Source organism: Fulmarus glacialis, unplaced genomic scaffold, assembly GCF_000690835.1.
Source record: "Fulmarus glacialis isolate BGI_N327 unplaced genomic scaffold, ASM69083v1 scaffold12775, whole genome shotgun sequence".
NCBI classification, from domain to species: Eukaryota; Metazoa; Chordata; class Aves; order Procellariiformes; family Procellariidae; genus Fulmarus; species Fulmarus glacialis.
The window spans coordinates 38,431-60,120 of record NW_009212494.1 but is presented as its reverse complement, the minus strand read 5'-3'; the positions used below and the strand labels follow the sequence as shown (position 1 = coordinate 60,120).

The 21,690-nt window shown below is 39.4% G+C and overlaps 1 protein-coding gene across 1 annotated transcript in view; it reads left to right on the top strand.

Moving 5' to 3' along the window:
* The first annotated feature begins 61 nt into the window (after positions 1-61).
* TMCC3 (transmembrane and coiled-coil domain family 3) overlaps positions 62-21,690 on the top strand; it is a 48,866-nt gene continuing 27,237 nt past the window's right edge. The window contains exon 1 of the mRNA XM_009577902.1: positions 62-139. Within this exon, the coding sequence (XP_009576197.1) occupies positions 62-139 (78 nt within the window). The remainder of the gene's footprint in view (positions 140-21,690) is intronic.

Genomic DNA, 21,690 nt, shown 5'->3' with positions numbered 1-21,690 from the left:
GCCCGCGGGCTTTTGGCGGGCACCGCTGAGGGGAAGGAGGAGGCGGCGGCGGCGGGGCAACATGCCGGGCAGCGACACGGCGCTGGCCGTGGATAGGACGTACTCGGACCCGGAGCGGCACCGGCGCCGCAAGACGCGGGTAAGGCGTGTGAGGGCAGGGAAAGGGCTGTCGGGGCCACCCTTGGGGGTGAGGGTGGTGGGGCTGCCAGGTGGGCCTGGGTGCCGAGCTCTGAGGGGCAACCACCAACCTGCAGCGTGTTCCCCAAGAGGTCTCCGTGTTTGCTACGTTGTCGAGCTAAAGGGAAGTTTTTTTATCCGTACTTTTTTCATATTCCTACTCTAAATACTCTTTGGTGGAAGAAAATGAAATGAAACTGGTTGTTGACATAACAGAAACCGGTGTTCAAGGTATATCCACAATAGAAACTAGTTGGAGGCGAGAGCAATAGAGAACTTACTCACCAAAGTCAACAGTGCTGATGATTTAATGAAGTGACTCTCTGTCTAGATCACACTGGTGGGTATCTGGTTTTGGTCCTGTTTCTCAAGGTCTCTGTTTAATAAACTGTGGATCAGATGATTGTATCTAGCAGCAGAGAATGATTACGGTTCCCTTCCTGAAGTTACTTAGAAGAGGGCTGTGGCAGGAATGGAGATCGACAGAAAAGGTGTATCTGTGTGTGCTAGGAATAAAGAAAGAATATACCGTATATCCATGACATATGGCTTTATGGGATAGTTTTTCTTAAGGTCTGCTGGCAAGTTCATCTTTCTTTATCTTACTATTTTGATGGTTTGTTCGTACAATATATTATAACTATGTATAGGCAATGCTCGTGATCCTTTCAGATATTTAGTAGCCTTTGTGGTGAATGTCATGCTGATGAAGGCAGTTGGCTCTGTAGTTTATGCACAGATTTCAAATTCTTACCTAAATGCTCAGCTCAAACAGGTGTAAAACAAATGGCTCTTTCTTCCTGTGCATTGCAGAAAGACATGAAGAAAAAGAAGGTTGCCCTAACTGACTTGGGATATCAGCAGAAATTCTGTTTTCTATGCTAAGATGAGATCCTACATATGTCAATAAATGAGCTTTACAGTTTGAAGTGTAGGGATTAGCTATTTGTGAAGGAAGACTGTTTTTTGGGGGGAGGGTTCTTGGTTTTTTTCTGTTTTGTTTTGTATTTTTTCCTGTACTGCACACTTACAGTTCTTTCCATCCCTCCAGACCATTAATTGACAGTGCTGGAAAGGAGAAGGTGTGCTTCAGATTGTTGCTGCATAATGAAATGTTTTAAAAAATAGGTAACCCTATACACTGTACCTTTACTACTGGGGAGTCTACAATGCTCTTGATACCGTAAGCTGGGTGCACGTGCTAGTCATAAACCACTTTAAAATTTTATGTATTTTCTTTGTTTTTCTCTTTGTAAGTTGAACTAAGTAGTTTTTCTTCATTGTTCTTGCTGTAAGAATAATGCGCTACCTAGCTTACTGTGGCTATGGAAGAAAGTTGCATACCTTCAAGGATGATTTTTGGTATGTTTAAGAGTTAAACTGAAGCCTTTGCTCTGTAGTCTAGTTGATCTGCATAAGAGCATGAAGTATCATGGCTAACATTCAAGTTGTGTATTGTACTTGTGTATTGAAAAATAAAAAAAATCTCATGCTTAAGACAGCGTTGTGAAAGCATTGAGCTTTTGTCTGATTTTGGGTTTCTTTTTATCAGGATTATCCACTCCTTCCCTTCATGGGACCATGAGAACTGGAAATACAACTCTGTAGCAAGTTTGTAGAGTTGTATGTAATTGCATTGCTCCAGGGTTTAGGCTTTACAAGTTGTGTCAGATATCATAGAACTTGTAATATAATTGCTAGAGGTGATAGCAGCAGGTTGTATGTTCCAGATGATGGCAAGAGCTTGCATTAAATCCGTTTGTGCTTATTCCAGACAAATAGGAATTTTTCCTGGGTAAATTGCCTGGATAACTTCAACATTCCTCTTACTGCTTTAACCAGGGGAATGGAAATGGTGAGGCACTGGAGCAGCAACAACTTGTGGTATTATGTAGGAAAGAAGCAAGAAAGCAGGATGCTGTTTTTCTTTAGAGACTGAATAAAAAGCGTCAGAGCAGCTGGAGTTAAAGCTGCCATTCCCAAACATTCATGGAGAAAAGCAACGCAGAGCATGAATACAGCAATACAGAGCTGATGGGAGGACACTCTGAGAACCTGAACAAACTAGGGAGACTTGCTTGTGTGAAGAAAGTCTTGGAGTTGGTTTTGTCAGCAGGGCAGGGACAGTGTATAGTAAGCAGAGTGAGATACATATAATAAAGCCTGGGGGAAAGAGAGGTGTCAAAGTAGTTATTGGATCTCATAGTCTGTATAACATAGGCTACTGAGTCCAGTTTTTGGGTGGGCAGGTTTTGAAGGACTTCTCCAGCATTATCTGTTACTGTCTGTGTCTTTCAAGCTCATCTAAGGATTTTTGTTACGAGAAAGTGAAGCCTTCTCTATGGACAGGCAAGAAGACTGTTCCAAAATTGCAACTGTTTATATGATAGGAAGGCATCGCCAAATTCAGTTTGCAGAAGTGCTAGAACAACTTATTGTGAACATAGCCTTCTGAGTTTGTAAACGGTAGGATCTGAGGGGAAAAGGATTTTAAAATTCCTTATGCAGCTACAAAGCTCCTTCAGTGTAAGGCAACAGGTCTCTTCAATACCTTCTTCTGTGAGACCGTTTGAATTATAAGATATCCTGAGCTCTGCTAACAACTCTCCAATGAACCATGCATCACATTTTGTGCAAAATTCCCAGTGCCTGAAAGAGAGAAGACACTTTAATGAAGAACAGCTGAGTCATTCTTAACATGGGGGGAGTCACTGCTGCCTAAGGAGGCCAAGTATTTTGAGGGAGAGGCTGGATTCCTGTTCTCTTCCTTGGACAAGTCACAAGAGAGCCAAGCTATGCTGTGCGTGGCAGCACAGGGTGGGGCATAAAACTACTATTGCTTGTAGTGTAGTGGTATCAGTGCCTTACAGTTTTGGTATTATTTGGCGGGTATAGATTTACAGTTGTGTGGTTACCTTGGTTCTGGTAAATCATCCATCCCCAGCTTTAAGAATGATACCTACCCTTGCAGGAGACTTTTCCTGCCTTTACTTGTCAACGGTATCTGGTCAGTATAATCTGGATTACTGCAGCTTGCTCAGGTGGCACAGGTGGAATCAATGCGGACAGTACAGCTGTGCAAAATGTTTCAGTTCACCTCTGCTAATGCTAGTTGCTGCAGCTTCACTGTGCTTCACATCCGCTACTAGTCGATTCCTGCAGCACTTCGAAAACTGATCAAAATCTTTCAAAATCAGGACCTAAGCCATGAAGTAGGGCAAGATTTGCGAACAAGGACTCTTTAGCTGTCATGCAGCGAGTACTGTTCTTGCTGGAATGTAGCTTGCAGGACAGCTAAAGAGTGTCATGGTGCTTTCTTAAGGGACTTGTTTCTGCAGTGAGTACTGTGGGAGACTAGAGGTGCTAAGATTCTGGCTACACTGTGCTTCTTAGGTGGTAAGTCCATGTAGAGGTCTATGCAATTGCAATAGTAACATTCCTGATTTAGACTAGCTTGGCTATGCTAACTTATGCCTCATTGTGTTGACTTTTGCTTCTACAGCATTGTGTCAGGACTGCCTTTCAAGCTCTATTGAAGCTGTCGTGTCTGAATGCTCACCAGGTTGTCCTATTTAGACCTCAGAAACCTGTGTACACAATTTTTTTGCTGCTGATCAGGGCATTGCTCTTCACTCTTGATCTTTTACCCCTTACAGTACAACAATCCTCCACATTTCATCAGGATTATAAATTTATACGTATGGCTTTGTAGGAGAAAAATCCTTTTCTAGTACAACTAAAACATGTGAGTTTCTTTACTGCATCCCACAGAAGTCTATGCAGTGATATGTCCTGCTTTTAACAAGTACCAGATGCTTTAGAGAGAGAGAGGCAGGAAGTCCTAATTACGTAATTTCTTGCACATTGGAGCCTATTCAGAACTTTCTTTTATGAGTGGTAGACTTATATTGGAAATGGTAAGAATGTTCCCATTATTTAAAAACAAAAAAACTTACCTGGAACAGATGTCATTTATTTATTAAAAAATAGAGAATCTTAATTTCAGTCTTCTTGTGCTTTCAGCCTTAGTGAGACTGGCAATAGAAGCAGTGTTTTGTGGATGAACTGATTCTTATGTGATCACACACACACACACACACACACAAAAACAAGGCTTACGTTAAAAAAGAACACAGAAAAATCCACTTGCTTTCTAGTGATGAAAAAACATTCTGTGGAATGTCTCTTCTCATTTTTCATGTCTCTCTTATGATCCCTCCCATTCATCTTGTCTATAAGCGAGGCAGTCTTTTTAATAATCTCTCCTCATATGGAAGTCTTTCTAAGCCTCTAATCACTTTCATCATCTGTCCTTGGATTCCCTTTATTTCTTAAAAGCTTTAGTACGTTTAGAGGAAATAACATAAAGGGACTTAGAAGGATTAGAAATGTTAAAAAAAAAAAAACAACCACAAACAAAAAAAAACCCAAACAAAAAAAAACCCAAAACAAACAAAACGAAAAAGAAAAAAAACCCACCCACGGTTTTAGGAGAAAGGGAGATTTAATCTCCCGGTATTCCTTTAAATGCAAAGATTGCTATAGAAGAAATGCTTGTTCTGGGCTTTTGTGACTTGTAACCAAACCTCCAGATATTTTGTGCTCGAAGAACTTATGCACACTTTTCCCACAGTTCCCTCATGTTTTGACACGAGATGAAGATAATTTGATGAGACAGAATATTGTTAAGACCTCCAAGCATTGGTTTTAAATCCACGGTGTATCTAGAAATGTGTGAAACCTGTCAGAGAGTAGGCTGCATGATGCAGGAGTATTGGGAATAAGAGAGGGAAGCCACAATTGTAATGTGAACCCAGAAAGACAGATTAGCTGGTTAGAACTGAAGAAAAGCCTGGTTTGCTCATGTAAAAAAGTAATCATGTTTTGATTATTCTGTCATTGTAGAACAGTTTGGAACACTGTAACAACTTAATTTTTTTGCTAGTGCCAGAAAGGAATGTTAGGAAGTTTACAAAGCTAATACCTTTTTTTTGGTATACTTTGAGTTTTGGGATTAAATACATCTAAAAGCTAAAGGTCAGTGTTAGGTGTAATTTGTTGTTGTTTTCAAATGAAAAAAGGGGGGAAATTGTTGCCGTACAGCTTAGTATAGTATTGCTGTGCTCCCCTGATCCTGCAAGGTGAACCTCTTTGGTAGAGTTATAAGCCATAAAGGTTGTATTTTCACCCAATCCATCTTCTTCCTTCTAACCCAAAAAGACAATTTTAAACAGTAAGTAGAAGTGGGGATGCATGTTCTTTTCAAGGTTTAAGCTGATTTCTAGGTTTCGAAGTTTTATACTTAGACCTTTCATAGTTCTTTGTCTCCACCTGGAAAATTCATGTCTCTGAAGGTTGTATAATGTCTCCTTCCGTTTGCTGTGCTTTTGATTCATCCTTATTGCAGTGGATGGTACTGCTTGCAGGACTGGGGCATCTATTATCACCTTTTTAAATGTTAGGTATATTTAAAAAAATGGTCACTGGGGGAAAATCACCAACCTTCTGGTTTGCTTTCTTTTTGATGGACATGTAATTGTCCTTCTGTCAGGTTGCCAATGGTGATGTAGGGGGGTGCCAACAGCTCTAGATCCCTAGTTTGCTTATTGTCATCATTTCTATAGATAAGGCTTTAACTAGGTATCACCTGGCACAATGTCTGCACAGAGGCTGAGCCTTTAAGGTTTTGGCTGGATTTGACGTCTAATGTTGTCCAGGCTAAAAAGATTGCCACTGCCCGTTGTCCAGTTTTAGTTGTTTTGGCACCATTAACAAGTGTGTATCCCCACAATGAGTGTGGTTTTGGGAAAGACTTGTGTGGGAGACGAGTTTCTATGTGGCGTTGGGGAATGGTGGAATGTAATTCTCGCTTTTTATTTATGTATCCAGATAGAGAAACTTTGCTAAAGAGCATTTGCACTGTAGCTAACGAGGGTTGCAAATATCTTTGCTATTGAAAGTTTTTTGTTCTTCCCTTAATCTGAAAGGAGAGCGGAAGATTAATATGCAAAGGCAAAAATAAACCTGCTGTTCTAAAGCCTTGACGTATGGGACCTGGTATGCAACTGGGATGGCTTGTAGCTGTGCAGCTAACCTTTTTCAGATACTCAGCAAGTGAGGACTCCTCTAAGGCAGTTTTTTATATCATCGTACATAACCTAAGCTTTAATTTAGGGACGAGGATGAGAGTGGAGGGATGTCTCTACTGGCTGAGGTATAAAGAATATCTACAAATTGTGAGCTGTGATACTGTTACTATAGAAAGCTGAAATGAGGCTTTTTTTTCCCCCAAAAAAATTCCAGAAAAGCTTAATAATATTGAGAGTTGGCCCACTTCATTATTGTTCTGCTTAGGTGTTGCAACTGGATAAAATTCCAGTGTGCAGAAGTTATGGAAACCACTGCTACTGATACTTTTTAATTACCTGTGTGTTGGACACTAAGACTATGATGTACTTTAATGGACCTTTGATATAAAATATTTGGCATCAATTCTAAGTACTTCTTGGTTAACCTTTACTGTAGTAGGCACCTTTTCCTTGGTTTACCTATTTGTGTACAGTTTAGTAACAGTTACCTTCCTCTGTAAACTTTTTTTTCAGTAGCTCTGGATGAAGAAATTAGGTGGGGATGCAAAGAATTAACACTGTGCTATTGAATTAAAATTAAAATGTGATCCAAGTAGTGCTGAGGCCATTGGAAACTTTTGATTGACATCAGTGGCCTCTGGAACCAATCCAAGATGAATTAGAACAGCCCTATGGAAAATTCTCGGTGTGTTAAGTGTTCTTTACAGAGTGGTAGATGCTACTTCCAGTTCATATTATAGTCTCATCTAGCTTAAACCAGGATGGTGTAGGTGGGTTTTCATCTTTGTTTTTGTTTTGTAAATAAATGCTCTTGTAGTGGGTTTGGCTAAAAATGTATGGAAACCTGTTTAGCTTCCTGGCAAAGGTTGTGACAAAAAGAGCAGCCTCTGTGTGTGTGTGTATCTAAGGATTGCAACAATTAAACACCCTGATTATCTATGTCATGTGATTTTTGTTAAAGTTAATAGGACTATGACTTTCAAAAAGGCTGCTCACATTTACAAGATACTACACCATTGGCTCCTAAAGCATTAAATAAGATTTTTTTTTCTATTGACTTGTTAATCCTGTGTTTAAAGCAAGGCTTTTCGGTTGAAGATGAAGCATTATGGTGGAAGTTGGTGTTTTAAAGATAGAGAAGACTGCAATGCTCTGGAGTAGTTATGTGCGCAGGAGGTGTTGATTTATAAGGTGAGACAAAGTGTTGTGCAGAGCTGGTGGAAGTGTAAGTCCTCCATTCTTAAGAAAAACCTGATATTGCCTACCACCATCAAAAAAGCAAGTAACACAGCTTACAGGAAATGTGAGGAGTCATAGAATCATAGAATCATTAAGGTTGGAAAAGACCTCTAAGATCATCAAGTCCAACCGTCAGTTGCTTTGGGGTCTGTAGGTTGTTAGTTTTTTTAATCTAAGTGAATTTCTAAGTGGGCTTTCAGTGCTACACTACAAGAATTACTGTGACAGGAAAAGAAGCCTTGTTAAGGTAAGTTGATGTAGCAAGTTTCTCTGGTTTTACAGCATTCATTCCTCCTTTTATTCCAAGTTATTCCAGTATATGTAATACAGAAATTACAATTAAGCTAGTACTCATTGTTCAAATGCAAAATGATAGAAATATGGAGAAAATGTGCTGCTTTATACCAGCATGTCTGTACAGGTGAGTGACGCCCAAAGATCAAACTGACAGACCAATTAGAACTGACTCTTAACATTTTTCTAACTCGGGGCAGTACACCTTAGTAGCATATTGTACTGTTAGATGTGTTAAGGACTTCCGAAGATTCACTGCTTCACCCTTACTTCCTAGGAGATAAAGTTGAATCAAACGGGTGGCTGTTTGTTGGACTCTAGTGGTCATCGACTGTGTTTTGGATTACAGGAGGCAAGAAGCTCTGGTTGAAGGCTGCAGACGGCTGTAAGGAAAGGTGGAAGCTTTGGAACCGAGTAGGATCAAACCCAGTACTAGTCTCAAAGAGACATTTAGTGTTAGAAAAACTAAATGAACAGATCTTGTTGAGTGAGAGTTGCCTAGATCAGGTGTGAGGAACTCTTCTTACTTAAGGAGGGCCGAAGAAGACTTTTGTCTGTGCAGTCATTCACAGCTTCTCCTCCAGTCTGCAGCATTGCAGGTTGCCACCTTCACCCTGCCAGCTTTCCCAAAGCTGCTCAGAGCTCTCTTGTATCAAGTCCATTAACAGCACCCTAGCATGAGGCTCCTTCACCCGCACTGTGGTCATATTGTGCTTATAGATTCTGCACCCCTCCCAGTTCCAAGCTTCCTCACTCCCTGTCCCAGTGCTGAGGGGCATGGGAAGTGTGTAGGCAGCTCTCAGCAGCTTCTGGGCATGGTCAGGGCAATGGTAAAGGTAGTAGGGACACATGATGGAAAGAGGAATAGAGGTGGGACTTCACATGCTCTGCCCAGAAGAGAATCACTCCCACTTTCTCTCTGTCTCTCTCTTTTTCACGTTTTTTTTGAAGAGAAGCATCTAAAGCTTCTCTCATCTGTTGTAGATGCTGTGAGTGAGACACAGAATTTCATCTGTGGTAAATTTTGAATCTGCACTTTGATATTTGTGCTGTATGTGGACACTGAATTATCAGTGTCAATAGTGTTATACCAGTGTCAATATATTATAATTATTTTATTATTATAAAATAATACATTGTCATTATCTTATGTAAGTCTAGAAGAAACATGAGTTCAAATCTGAAAATGATAGTAAACAGGAAAGTACAGGAGAAATGCTTCTTGGAGCTGGGGGCGGGGCACACATTAAAAAAGCAAAGAAAGAAAAGGTAATAAAATATCGTTAGTGTGAGAGTGACTAATACAGTAAAAATGTTAAGCAAGAAATGTACATTGCTCCTGTGATACATCTTTTTGTTAAGGCGTTTTGAAGGAAAGGCATGTTGAAGGAAAACTTTGTTAAATGTCAACTTCTGGAACCCTTTCTTCTCATATCTGCCTCAATTCCACTGTTTACCAATGACGTTCTATGCACTGGGTTATGAAGAGGATGCATCCTGTATCACAGGCCTTTGCATTCTCTTTGGTCTGGTAAAATAAACTTGACTGCATTTATTGAATTATATATCTGGCTTTCTTTTTTTTTTTTTGTTTGTACTTAAGCCGCTAAGAAGAATCTGTGATGTATTGAAGCAAGTGTGAAAAATTGGATTTGGCTAGAATCAGGCTAAAAAATTTATGCCAGAGGTCAGGCGTAGTTTTCTTGTTTCCCTACTTGACTCCACACAGGTAACTTGAAAATAAAATAAAGTGGTTCAATACTTGGTATTACTCCAGTTACTGATGCGTGTGCATAATAATGGGGTGTGTGGCTCTTACTATGTTAGGAAACTTTGTTTTACTAGAAGTTTTGGCAGATATAACACAATTCTGTGGCATGGTTGTTCCTGATATTTGTTGCCATATCAGCAAAGTATCTTTTCACATTATCAGGTTTCTGATTTCTTTCTTCCCCCTTCCCTCTTATGTCCAGAAAAAGTGGTTATATTTGTTCATCCCCTCTCCTCCCATATCTTAAGGAAGAAATGCGGTTACATCTTATCGTGTAACCAGTCCTTTTTTGGAGCAAATTACACAATTTGGGTTTTGATGAACAAAAGAAGGATGACAGCCTGTTCCTAAGATAAAAGTTAAAGGGATATTCTTAGGAGTCTCTTTCAAAGCCAGGTAGTAAATGGCAGCAGACTGATTCAGTAGCTGCCAGGCTCCTGTTGTGCTAAAATGTGTCCAGAAGGTTGACAGTGAGTTTGCCGTACTCTTAAAGTTGTTGTCCTACACAGCTTTTTGTGATGGTCACTACAGTAGAACCCTTTCTTCACACATGAATTCATGCAATGGGTGCCACTCAGGCCCTTCTGATATACAGCATCATCACAAGCAGGTGCTGCTGGCCTTGATGAGGGCCTGTGATCTGTACGAGAATTATCCTCCTCCTGTCCTGTGCAAGTGGAAGTATTTAAAAGACATGTAGATGAGGCGCTTAGGGACATGGTTTAGTGGGCATGGTGGTGTTGAATTGATGGTTGGACTTGATGATCTTAGAGGTCTTCTCCAACCTTAATAATTCTATGATTCTAAGTGGATTGGATTTGATAGACCTTTGAACCAGAGGCATGGGAAGGCTGGGGGATGAGGGAGAGTGAAAGCATTTCTTAACAAGAGCTGAGGAAGATTTAAGAAAAGAAGAAGAGTGAAGACAATGAAAAGACCTTTGATAATCAGTGAGAGTTTCGCGTCTGTTTGGCAGTAGGTATATGAAGAAATTCTGAGGCTGGCTGTGTTGGCGCTTGCATGTTTTGTTTCCATAAACTGCATGGATGTGGTCCTAAGTAATTTGTCTTGGGAAGCACCAAGGAGCATTACTATCTGTAAGAGCTAGATGCTTACTGCTACTGGTAAAGGACATGTGCCATTATCAGGTCACCCCATTGTGTCTTTCCAGTGTTAACTCCTATGGTATTCTCTCTTTAGTGCCCAGAGAGATCCTATTGAGCAAATCTTCTATTTATGATATTTATGAAACTGGCTTCCTATGGATTTCTACCTGAGGGTCATCGTTGTGTCTTGCAATACAAATTTAATGTAGAAAAAAGATACAGGTTTCTTTTTGGTGGCTTTTTTTGCCTCTAAGGAACTCTTTTTCTCTCTTTATACCAATGAACTGGAAAGTCTTGGATTGCAGGTAAATATTCAGGAGAATTAATAAGACATGAACTGACAAAGCTCAATCTGAAAGTGATCAAGTGGAATCTCTAGTGACATTCATAAAACTTGGTGTCAAGTTTTTGTTTGTGATTTGTTGATGCCAGAAGATACTATATTCTTTTAAGTTTGGGAAGCTGGACTTTGAGTGCAGTAGCTTACAAATTGTTCTTTCACAAAATGTTTTGACCTATGTTGCCACTTTTCATGCATACTTTAGGTGGGATTTCTCATTTACTAGTGAATATGTACATTTCTCTGTAGCAACATTAGATATGCAAACTGCTCTTTAATTTTGAAGAAGTACTCTTGCAATGAAGATACACCCACTTGTGGTGTTTTGAAACAAATAGCCAAGCCCTTGTGTGCTCTGTGCCGTTATGCAGTGTGGCAGTTAACATGAGAGAAAGTTGAAGTTCAGTGATGTTCTTGAAGAGTATCTATGTTTTGAAATGAAGTCTAGAGCAATAGTGACAATGTTAGCCTAAGGCTCTGGTGACATGGGTTCAGGCTACTGTGGCAGCTCTCAGCCCTTGTGTAACGATGGGAGTCATTTAACTTCTCTGAAGAGAATATGATTTCTCCCAATGTGCACAGGGGAGGGGAGGATGCATATTTCAGAATCATTAGCCATCTGGATGGACTTAAAAAAGAAAAACAAAACACAAAAAAACCAAAACAAAACCAAAACCAAAAAAAGCCCCAAAACTCTAACTTTTTTGTAGAGATCCAAAAATATGCATGGATGCGCGTTCCGGCTTTCCACGTGAGGTAGAGATTTTAAGACTATCTGCCATAGGTGCTTCTTCCCCCCAAAAATTGTGTAAGTCTTGTGTAACTGTTTGAAATTGGGCATCTGCTCTTACGGTAGTTGTGAGGGGTACAGCTCTTGCAAGTGATCTGTCTGATCTCTGTTGATTTGGTAGAAGCTTAGAAGCTTAAACTAAATCGCATACAGGTGAGCATCTGAAGCTGGGTGAGATTAAATCTGCTCTAAATATCTGTGTAGCAGTGGATTTTGCAGGCACTTGCAGAAAAGATGCAAGTTCCACCATTTTTTATGCATTTTAGAATTAGATTTATGTACTGAATATCTAGGCATCTGTGCCAAATCAACTTTACTCTTGACTGGCACTTAAAGTTCCTTTTATTGGGCAGACAAGCAAAAGGCTTTTCTGGCTCTCTCTCTTGCGCTGTGCGTTCTTAATATTACTGAATCTTCATTTCACTTACGCATAACTGTACTGTTTTAGGAAAACTACTTTTTTAAAAAATCTCTGTCTTTTGCCAGCTTTGCCATTATGCATAGAAACCATTGGTCTCTGGTTGCTCAGAAATTTGGCAGTACTGGATGTTACCTTTCTTTTCCCCTCTTCTCTCTGTTTTGGCTCAATTATGATTGTTATAGAGTGCTCCTGCTATGAGTACTGTACAGAAATGCATTATTTTTCTCTGTGTAGTTAAGCCAGAATGAAATTGTGGAAGGGCTGTGTTTTGTGTGGGTTTTTTTTGTTTTTTTTTTTTTATAAAGGAAGAAAGGTGAAAAAATACCAATGTGTGACTTGGAAAGAAGGAGAGTAATCTTAAGTTTATCTTATCGTTACTGCAAGAAAGTAAAAGATTGCTTCTGTAAATCTGTAGGGCTCTTTTTACTTCTGGTAGCAGCATGTGCTTCTGATAATGTTAAGTTTGGCAGTGTTTTGCACTTTGTTAGTGGTGCATTGAATTGGAATTAGACTGATGCTGACTTCCATGTGTTGTCTTGTGGGAGACTTGAGGCTGCAGGCAGATGAGACCACTACCAGGGCATTCCCATTAGCTGTGTCCTGCTCTTGGGTAAATCAGCAGCAACACTGGGTAATTTCAGTGGTGCAGGATTAGGCCTTCTGCAGATGCTATTTATAATAATTTCATTAATGGAAACAGGCATTTATGAACTTACAGCGTGTCAGTAAGTAGTCAGAAAGAGGCAAGCTTTTAGTGATAGGCACTGGGAGCACACAGTCACAGTGTAAAGTATTTGTATGGGCTTGTTATAGGTGTTGCTGATGAAGAAAAAAAAAAATCATTCTTTCAGCAAGGTAGGCATCACAAGGTTCAGAAATTCAGAACTTGATTTTCAAAAAGCCCAAGGCAGAAATTTCTGTAGGAATTCTTAGAATGTGGAATTGGAAAGTGTGATTGAACTTGTTTCTTTGTGTGTATACGGTACTACTTTGGGTTTGAAGTAAGCTCTTTTTTTCCAGTACATTCTTCTATTGGTGTAAGGAGTTCACCTTGGCCTTGCCTAACCTACAGCAAAAGATATAATGATAGGACATATTAGACAGTTTATTATTCCTCGTATGTCTGTCAGACCTCAGTCTACCTTAACCTTTTTGGCAGGTTCTGCCAATTACAATGAATCTTCCCTAAGGAGCAGGAATCTAGTTTTCTAAGACCAGGATGTAAAGCTGTATAGTGTTTGAGCATATGCAGCGAGTCTTCACATCTTGGCAAGAAGTGCTGTGTGGTAAGTTTTCAATGTCACTTTTACATGCTGTTTATATGAGACTACTTTATGCCCAGACACTGGCAAGTGTTAGTGCGGTCATGTTCGTTTTGCAAAGTAGGTGTGGCTGAAAAAGGAACCCATACAGCACAGTGCCGAGGGTAGAAGGGCAAAGAAGGCTGAAGTTTGAGGTGGAAAGACTGTCTTGGGGCACTGCTGTTGTATTAAAGCATGTACAAAGCAAGCTGTTGTATTAAAGCAAGAATTTGTACTCAGTGGCTCCAATAGGTCCAAACTAGAGGGTGCCTGAGAAAATACATAACTTAATTTGCATAAATCCTGGCCTTCCAGAGACAGATGATACTGTGTCCTAATTCCTTTGAAACTTTTAGTCTTTATGGTGATCTTCTAATTTCCTCTATTCCAATCTTCAGAGTAAGAATGCAGTAGTTCCACTTGTAAGTGCTTCTTCAGTATGATCTGTCAGTGAATTCCCAAAACTGTAATGTCTTCTTTCCAGAATGTGCCCCATAATCTTCAGTATGTAATTCTTTTGCTGTTCCTGAATGGACATTTTGAAGAGAATAGGGGAAAGGAGGGAGCTGGGAGAAAAAAGGCAGAAATTTCCTATATCTGCAGGCTCAAATGAGTGTCTGAGTTAAGGAAAGATGCTCATCACTCCTTAAATGTAACTGTGGTGTTAGTATTTGTGCCTGCTTTCTTGTGACTGACAGTACGTAGGGAGTTGCAGCACTGGTCCGTGTTCCTGCAGACACGTAGCTTATCTTGCCACTTTGCCTCACTTTCTTTCTCTAGCAATGAGAAAACAAACTTATACCATTATTACAGATGCTGATTTTATTAACTTGTACTGAAGTTGTTAATATGGAAACTGAAATCTTAAGTGAAGACTTGGGTTAGAATTTGCATTTTGAAAATGGAGAAAGTAATTTTATGTGTAAAACAGAACCCTCATACTGTTTTGGGTTTGTGGCTTTAAATTAACTTTATTAATATCCCTTGCACATTGCAATAGAGTCTTAATTTCTATTTTTAAGAAGAAATTTTTATCTCTGGTTACATCCAGTGTAGCTTGCTAATTTTAGGGGTGTGAACTCCTCTCCTCATGGTTTAGTGAGACAAAGTTTTAATAGCTCAGTCTGAATACTTGTTTAAAATTTGTCACTGTATGTTTCTATGTAGGGCCAAATATGTTGCTTATGATGTTGCTGTTTTGGTGCCTAACAGGCTGATGGACTGATAAATACATACTTTAATAAAAGTAGGGTTAGTGAATTGGAAATGGGAAGAAATTCTCATTCCAAGATGATTTTGAACATACTAAATCATCGTATCAGTGTGTTTTAATGCTACAGAGTTAGAATTTGCTTGGAAGTATTGTATTTGAACTGAGTTTTTGAATTTTCCGTGTAAGGGGCAGTGAACTTATTTTCGCTTATGTTTTACTAGCCAACACATGAAGCAGTATCTGTATTTTCTGTAGTAATTATTCTTTGCTAAATTTGGGGAAGCTTTAATTTTAGAAGGGTAGTGCCTGGTACCATCCAGTGCTGTGATTAACATACTGGGAAGATTCAGTTCTGAGTGCTCTGAGACTTTTGTGATAAAATTGCGTCATTCTCTGAAATGTCTTTTCCTCCTGGGGCAGACAGGTCTATCTGTTGTCATTATCTTTGCAATAGCATTAAGATTTAGAAGACAGTCATGTTAACAAAGGTACAAAGTGTCCTCAATTCAACAGCTCATTTTCAAACACAAAAACCACTCAGCATTATCACAGCAGATGTGCTTGCTTTTTTGAATGTTGAATGCTCAGAAGTATTCCTTAGGCTAACACTATGCTCAACTTTCTTCTGCCTCAGCAGGCTTTGCATTGTTTATTCAGCCCTTTGTCATTTTAAAAAGGGAGAATGACTAAAGATGATGCTCATGCATTATTTGAAGTTGTAAGTATATGTTACATATTCTGCATCACTTCTGTATACTTTTTTTCCCAGAAGTGAACAAATTGACAATGTGAAAATATTGCAATGTTCTGATATTTGAACTTCCCAGAAGACACAATTCTATTTTTAATCTCCTTATTCTAAATCATGTCAGGACATCCCCCTGTTCTCACCAAAGTAATGGACTGTCTCTACTGTATAAAGCTCTCTTCTGGCAAGGTGTGTTCTTCATGCAACATGGCACTCTCAGGATAACCTTTTTTTTTTTCCCTAAATGGACTCAGAACTCTGTGTTCTTGGTATGCTAGGTGTTGCTCTTGCAGGTGCCGAATGAAGTTTCCTAATTGCTAGACATTAATTTAAAATTACCAATTTGCACCAAATATGTATTTTCACTAGTAACAGTTTTAGACTTGGTTGTCTGTGTTTTGTGAGAGAGAAGAAAAGAGGACAAGGACATAATTTTATTGCCATAATATATACCATGGTGTGTTCTATTTTATTTTATACATACATACACACATACCTATATGCATGTATAAAATATTTATATCCTTTCTATATTTTATGTATTTAACCTTTCTTTTCCTTTTAGAAAAATGAGCACAAAGAACTGAAGGATGAATACTGTATTTATCTTAGAAAATCTGGCTGATCTTTGCCTCCAGTGTTTTGTTTGCGGGGAAAAAAAGATTGTAAAAATTACACCATGTGAAATGCACGGAATGTGATTATTTTTCTTTTTTTTTCTGGGAGCTATATTTCATACCAGTTCCTGCAGTTTTCCATCTCTGGGAAAACTTCCATAGAAATTGTAGTTTATCAGCTTCATTATGAAAGGACAAAGTTGAGAGAATAGGAGTGAGGACTGTGAAAATTAGCAAGTCACTGTTAATCATTGTTCATCTGCAAGCTACCACAAGAAAAGAGAATTTTATTGCTGTTGGCTCTGGACATACCCTCTTTTGGGATTTAATGGCCAGTATGAATTACAATAGCAACATGTATTAATTATTTTTATTTAAAACATTAGTATTTCAGTGGCCAAACTGCTCCTACTCTTGTGTGTGACACCATGACTTTAGCCAGAACTCTCATAAATTGAATTGCCTGTGGTGGTTGTAGTGCTGACAGTACTTAGATTTGGTAACAAAGAACCTGTGCTATCATATCAGCATATATTTTTCATAACATTACAGAAAACCCAGAAACCCTCTAAACAGCCCTAAAGATTCCTCACGTTACAGCTCTAAATCCTGTCCAGAGCTTTTATGAAACTGATGGATCATTTTTCAGATTCTTCAGGCATTTTTTTCCCAGTCTGAAGCGTACAGATTTCCCCTCACCTCCTAGACTAACCTTTCTCTTCTCCTCCCTCTGCATCCATCTCACTTTGGACTAATACATTCTTGCTCTTTTGTCTCATTAGGTTTTGTCTCTCTTTAAATAGTTTGTTAGGAGATTCAGATACTTGTTTCCAAAGTCTTTACTTTTTTAATCCCTTAGAACTAGAAACAGTATCTTCTGCTATGTAAATAAAAAGAGAATAGGTAAACTCCCCAGTGAAGATAAACTGGGGGAGATTAGCCTATTTAGGTTTGTGCATAGAATTTAAATGGTTGACTTTGTCCTGGGTGTTTGGCAAGACACTGGTATTTAAGAGTGGAGGCAGAATGGCAAATCAGAGTGAATGTGTAGAAATGAGAGGTACTTGTAATCAAGGTGAAAATAAAACATGGGCTTTGTCTTCAGTCTTTGTGCTGGAGAGAAAACTGCAAGGAGTTACCAGGACTAAGCCCCTTTTAGACGAATAGCAAGCTTAAGACCCCTTTGTAAAGAGAAGGGAATACTCCAAGTAAATAAAGGCCTTAGTATAACCTCAGTGATGTGGAAGGCTTTAAAGCAAATAGATCTCTGAGCAAATTTTCAAGGAGAGAATAATGAAAGACTTAATTCAAGAGTTGGAGGTAAATAGAAAATGAAATAATTTTAAGTTTTGGTTTAACCAGTGGTGGATCCTGCCAGTTAATATGGTCTGTTATCTTAGCAAAGGTAAACACCATGTCTGCTGAATTCCCTATGCTTAGAATATGTGTGGCCCTGAGTCAGTCTTGCTATAGAGTTATGTGATAAACAGTATGTGGAGATTTCACGGGGGATAAGGAAATAGAAGAGAGACGGGGTTAGAGATGGTTAATAATCTCGCAAAGCGTCTGGTATAATTTTCCTTTAAGAAAAGAGAGGAAGTTTTTACTATTAAATTACTTTTCATTTAATGTATGTTATCCTGCACCTATGTGCCAATAACAAGGAGAAACGGTTGAAATCAAGTTGGGTGTAGAAGAGAGAGATCTAACTGCAAGTAAAAGTAGTAAATCAAGATAAAGTTTTTATTTATGGGAATAATGATGTTCTGAAATTACTTTCCAAACTTGAGTAGCAGGAAAAATGCATGACTTCTTTTGAAAGGAAGCCTGATAGGTTTATGAGTGTAACTTCAATGTTAGGGGCCAGGAATTTCCTTTAAGTCCTTTGTTTCTGTCCTGGAAATTATTTTATATATTTCCTGAGGCTTTTGCATCATTCAGGTCTGTTGAAGTGAATGTATTCTATCTAATAAATGTGACAGAAGACTAGTGACTTCAAAGGTAATGAACCCAGACACCTTGTGAAAATAATTTTTATGTGTCCTCACCAGGTACTTAACTGTTCTCGTAGGGAGTGAAAGTCAGACACCATTTGCCCATTATCCACTGGCTGGCCTGCCAGATAGTTTAAGATTATCCACAGAATATGCTCTCTTGCCCACCTGCCGGGCCGGAAAGTTTATGCAAGGGACACTACTGAAGTTGGAGCCATTATAAAGGACAATTAAGGATACAGGAGGAAGCAGAAAATATATTATAGCATTTTAGGGACCTAAGAGAATCTGAGGGTATTGATGTGTGGGAAGTGAGAGGATCTGGGAAGATGCTGCTGGCTTTGTTGCTGTAGGAAATGAGTCTAAGGTCCATATGATACTACGTTTCATTGGTTTTGCTGAAGTAATGCTTCTGCTGGATTGTGGGGGATTATACAGCAGATTGTCCCTGCCACTTCTTCTCTATCAATTTCATAGAATCATAGAATCATTAAGGTTGGAAAAGACCTCTAAGATCGAGTCCAACCGTCAACCCAACACCACCATGCCCACTAAACCATGTCCCTAAGCGCCTCATCTACACGTCTTTTAAATACTTCCAGGGATGGTGACTCCACCACTTCCCTGGGCAGCCTGTTCCAAGGCCTGACCACTCTTTCAGTAAATAAACTTTTCCTAATGTCCAATCTAAACCTCCCTTGGTGCAACTTGAGGCCATTTCCTCTCGTCCTATCGCTAGTTACTTGGGAGAAGAGAACAACCCCCACCTCGCTACAACCTCCTTTCAGGTAGTTATGGAGCGCGATGAGGTCTCCCTTCAGCCTCCTCTTCTCCAGGCTAAATAGTCCCAGTTCCCTCAGCTGCTTCTCAAAAGGCTTATGCTCTAGGCCCTTCACCAGCTTCGTTGCCCTTCTCTGGACATGCTCCAGCACCTCAATGTCCTTCTTGTAGTGAGGGGCCCAATGAATGGGTCCAAAGGAATACAGCAACTGTTCCATGCTGCTATTCAGGCTGAGCTAAGGCTCAAATCTTTGAGAGGTGGTGGATAATTTTGCATTATGGAACACTTTCAAAAATTCTGTTTGTGGTAGAGAACTGTCAGGTCTCCTGTCTCATGCTTTTCCACTCACAGGAATATATATACACTTATACTACAGTTCAAATGAAATTGTTACGTTAAACTGCTTAGCTAACAATCCAATCCATTTAGTGATGGGTAAGCCTTAATTTTGCTTAATGGTGTTAGACTCGAATACATATTCACTGTAGCCCTCTGTCCTGGCTGCTGGTCCTGATACCCTCCAGGTGTCAGGTGTATTGGAAAAAGTTACATGATGGGCAGTGTGCTGCTGGAGTTTGTAGCCTGGGTAATTTAAGCCAACCACAAATTATTGCTTAAAAAATAGCAGTGCTGTGTTTAACACGTAGATGTTCTTGCCCATAGTGCTCACCAGTTCAAGCATTAAGTCACAGCATAACAGAAGATTAATGTTCTGTTCCAGGGACATCCAATCTATTATTAGAAAGCGGATTGGCTAGACTTTGTGGGCATATGTGGTTTCTAGCAGTGATTTAGAGATGCTTCTTGGAAAATTCATACAACTTGACATAGTAATTGTTCATCTGTCAATTGTCAGTTGCACGACAATTGGGTTGCTAGTGTCTTTAAAGCAGTTACTCGTATTTGCTTTTGAGCTGTAGAACTGTAGACAACTTGCTTAATATACAGGCTGTGCTCAGGTATGAGGTTTCCTATGTAGCTTCTTTAGTAACCTTAGAAGCAGATGCCTGTCTGCTGGTTCTGAACACAGTCTGATGCTGCTAGCTTTGGGTTGACCATCAGTTTGCATGTAACCAGCCCTGCAAAAAAGTTCTCTCTGTCTCTCCCTCCCTCCCTCCCTCTCTCTCTGTAGAAAGAAAATTTCAATCATCTGTAGTCTCCTTTGCATTGTGTTGCTAACAGTAATGACACCCTTCAGAAGAAGCATGGAGTTAATGTGGGATCAAGTTAGCCGCCTGATGCATAACTGGTGCTTACTCAGCTGCTGATCAAGTGTAATGTGTGCCCTCTCATAGTGTCTATCGCTACCATGGAGCTGTCCCACAAAAGGCAGTTTTATATTCTAACTTGAATGAAGTTTTCATATCAGCAGGGTAGCGATGAATTTTCAAAAGTGTGTTAATACTGAAAGCTCTATTAATGATCTACCCTAAATGCTTGGGTGAAGGTGCTCTAGCATCTTCACTGTGTCACTTTGGGGTGTAGAAAAAGAAAAAGGGCCTGCCAGAGAGAGGTCTGTAGAAGCATCAGAAAGGCAAGTTTGATTTGAACACAACATCCAAGCCAACTCTTGAGCTCTTGGCAGCAAGTAAGTGGCCAGAGAAAGCATTGTGAAGGAAGGTAGATGACTTCAAAATGAGATTGTGCCTTTGGGAAGGCAAAACATGTCAAGTGAAGAAGCAGATATTGACAGCAGACCACTTTGCTCTGGTGTGGTGCTTGGTGTTACTCAAAGTGCTTCCTGCCACAATTGGTGTGCACAGTTATTCTTGTATCCACTGCATTTTGATGTGCCTGTTTCCTATCACACCATTGCTCTCTTCGTTGAGAACAAGTGCCATAGGAAGTGTTTGTGTTGATTCATATAGAACGTGTGATTGAAATTTTAGAAGAGGGCTAGTTCCTTTTTTTTTTCTTTTTGACCGTTTCCTTGGTTGCATTTGTTATTGGAAACTAAAATCTTAGTTTTTAGTTTTAAACAATTGTTGGTCTTGGTTTTTTTCATCCATGTTCCATGAGTTAATTTAAGATTCATAGAAGACTAGCGTTAACTAAATTCGGGCATATGCTTCATGTGGCAGGGGGTAAACGGAAAATTCTTGTCAATCTACATTTTGAATTCTCTCTCCAAGAACACAGAGTGTTCATTGCTGTCTAGTGGCTTGGTTTTTTGGCACACTTAATTCTGTTTGACAGTGTTTTATTGTCTTCAGGTGCATAGTATAGTGATGTTCCTGATCATTTTTTTGAGAATCTGGATTCATCCATGCTTGCAAACACAAAAAGCAATTGATGTTAGTCAAATATTTTAAATGCCTTTCTGCACTGCTTAGCTGCCACACAGTGTGGAAGAACAGTCTTTACTGAAGTAGCTCTGGTTGCTGCTTCTGAAACTCTGGATCTAGGTGTCTTGACGGAACTCTGGGGGTTTTCAGTATGCTTCATTCCTGTGCATGACGTTAATATTTCACTTTCAAGAGCACTGAAGCAAGAAAATCATGACCTTCATAAAAAATTAACAAATGCTGCTTTTTTTTGGAATGGATTGTTGCGTAGTATCTTACCAAGTGTTAAGTGTTTAACAGCTTGTCTACATGTGGTGGACTTTCATTAAAAAAAATAAATCTGACTTTTAATAAATGTTGGGCTTTGCTGCATACAAGGCTAGATATTGCAGGTAACTTTTTAGCTCTGCTTCAATTTTTGCTTGCCAAACTTTAGACATCCATGTTAAGATTCATAATCTGAAGAACTGAAGCTTCAGTTGATAGAGAAATTTTTTTTCCAGAATTTTCCTATTACCTTTTCT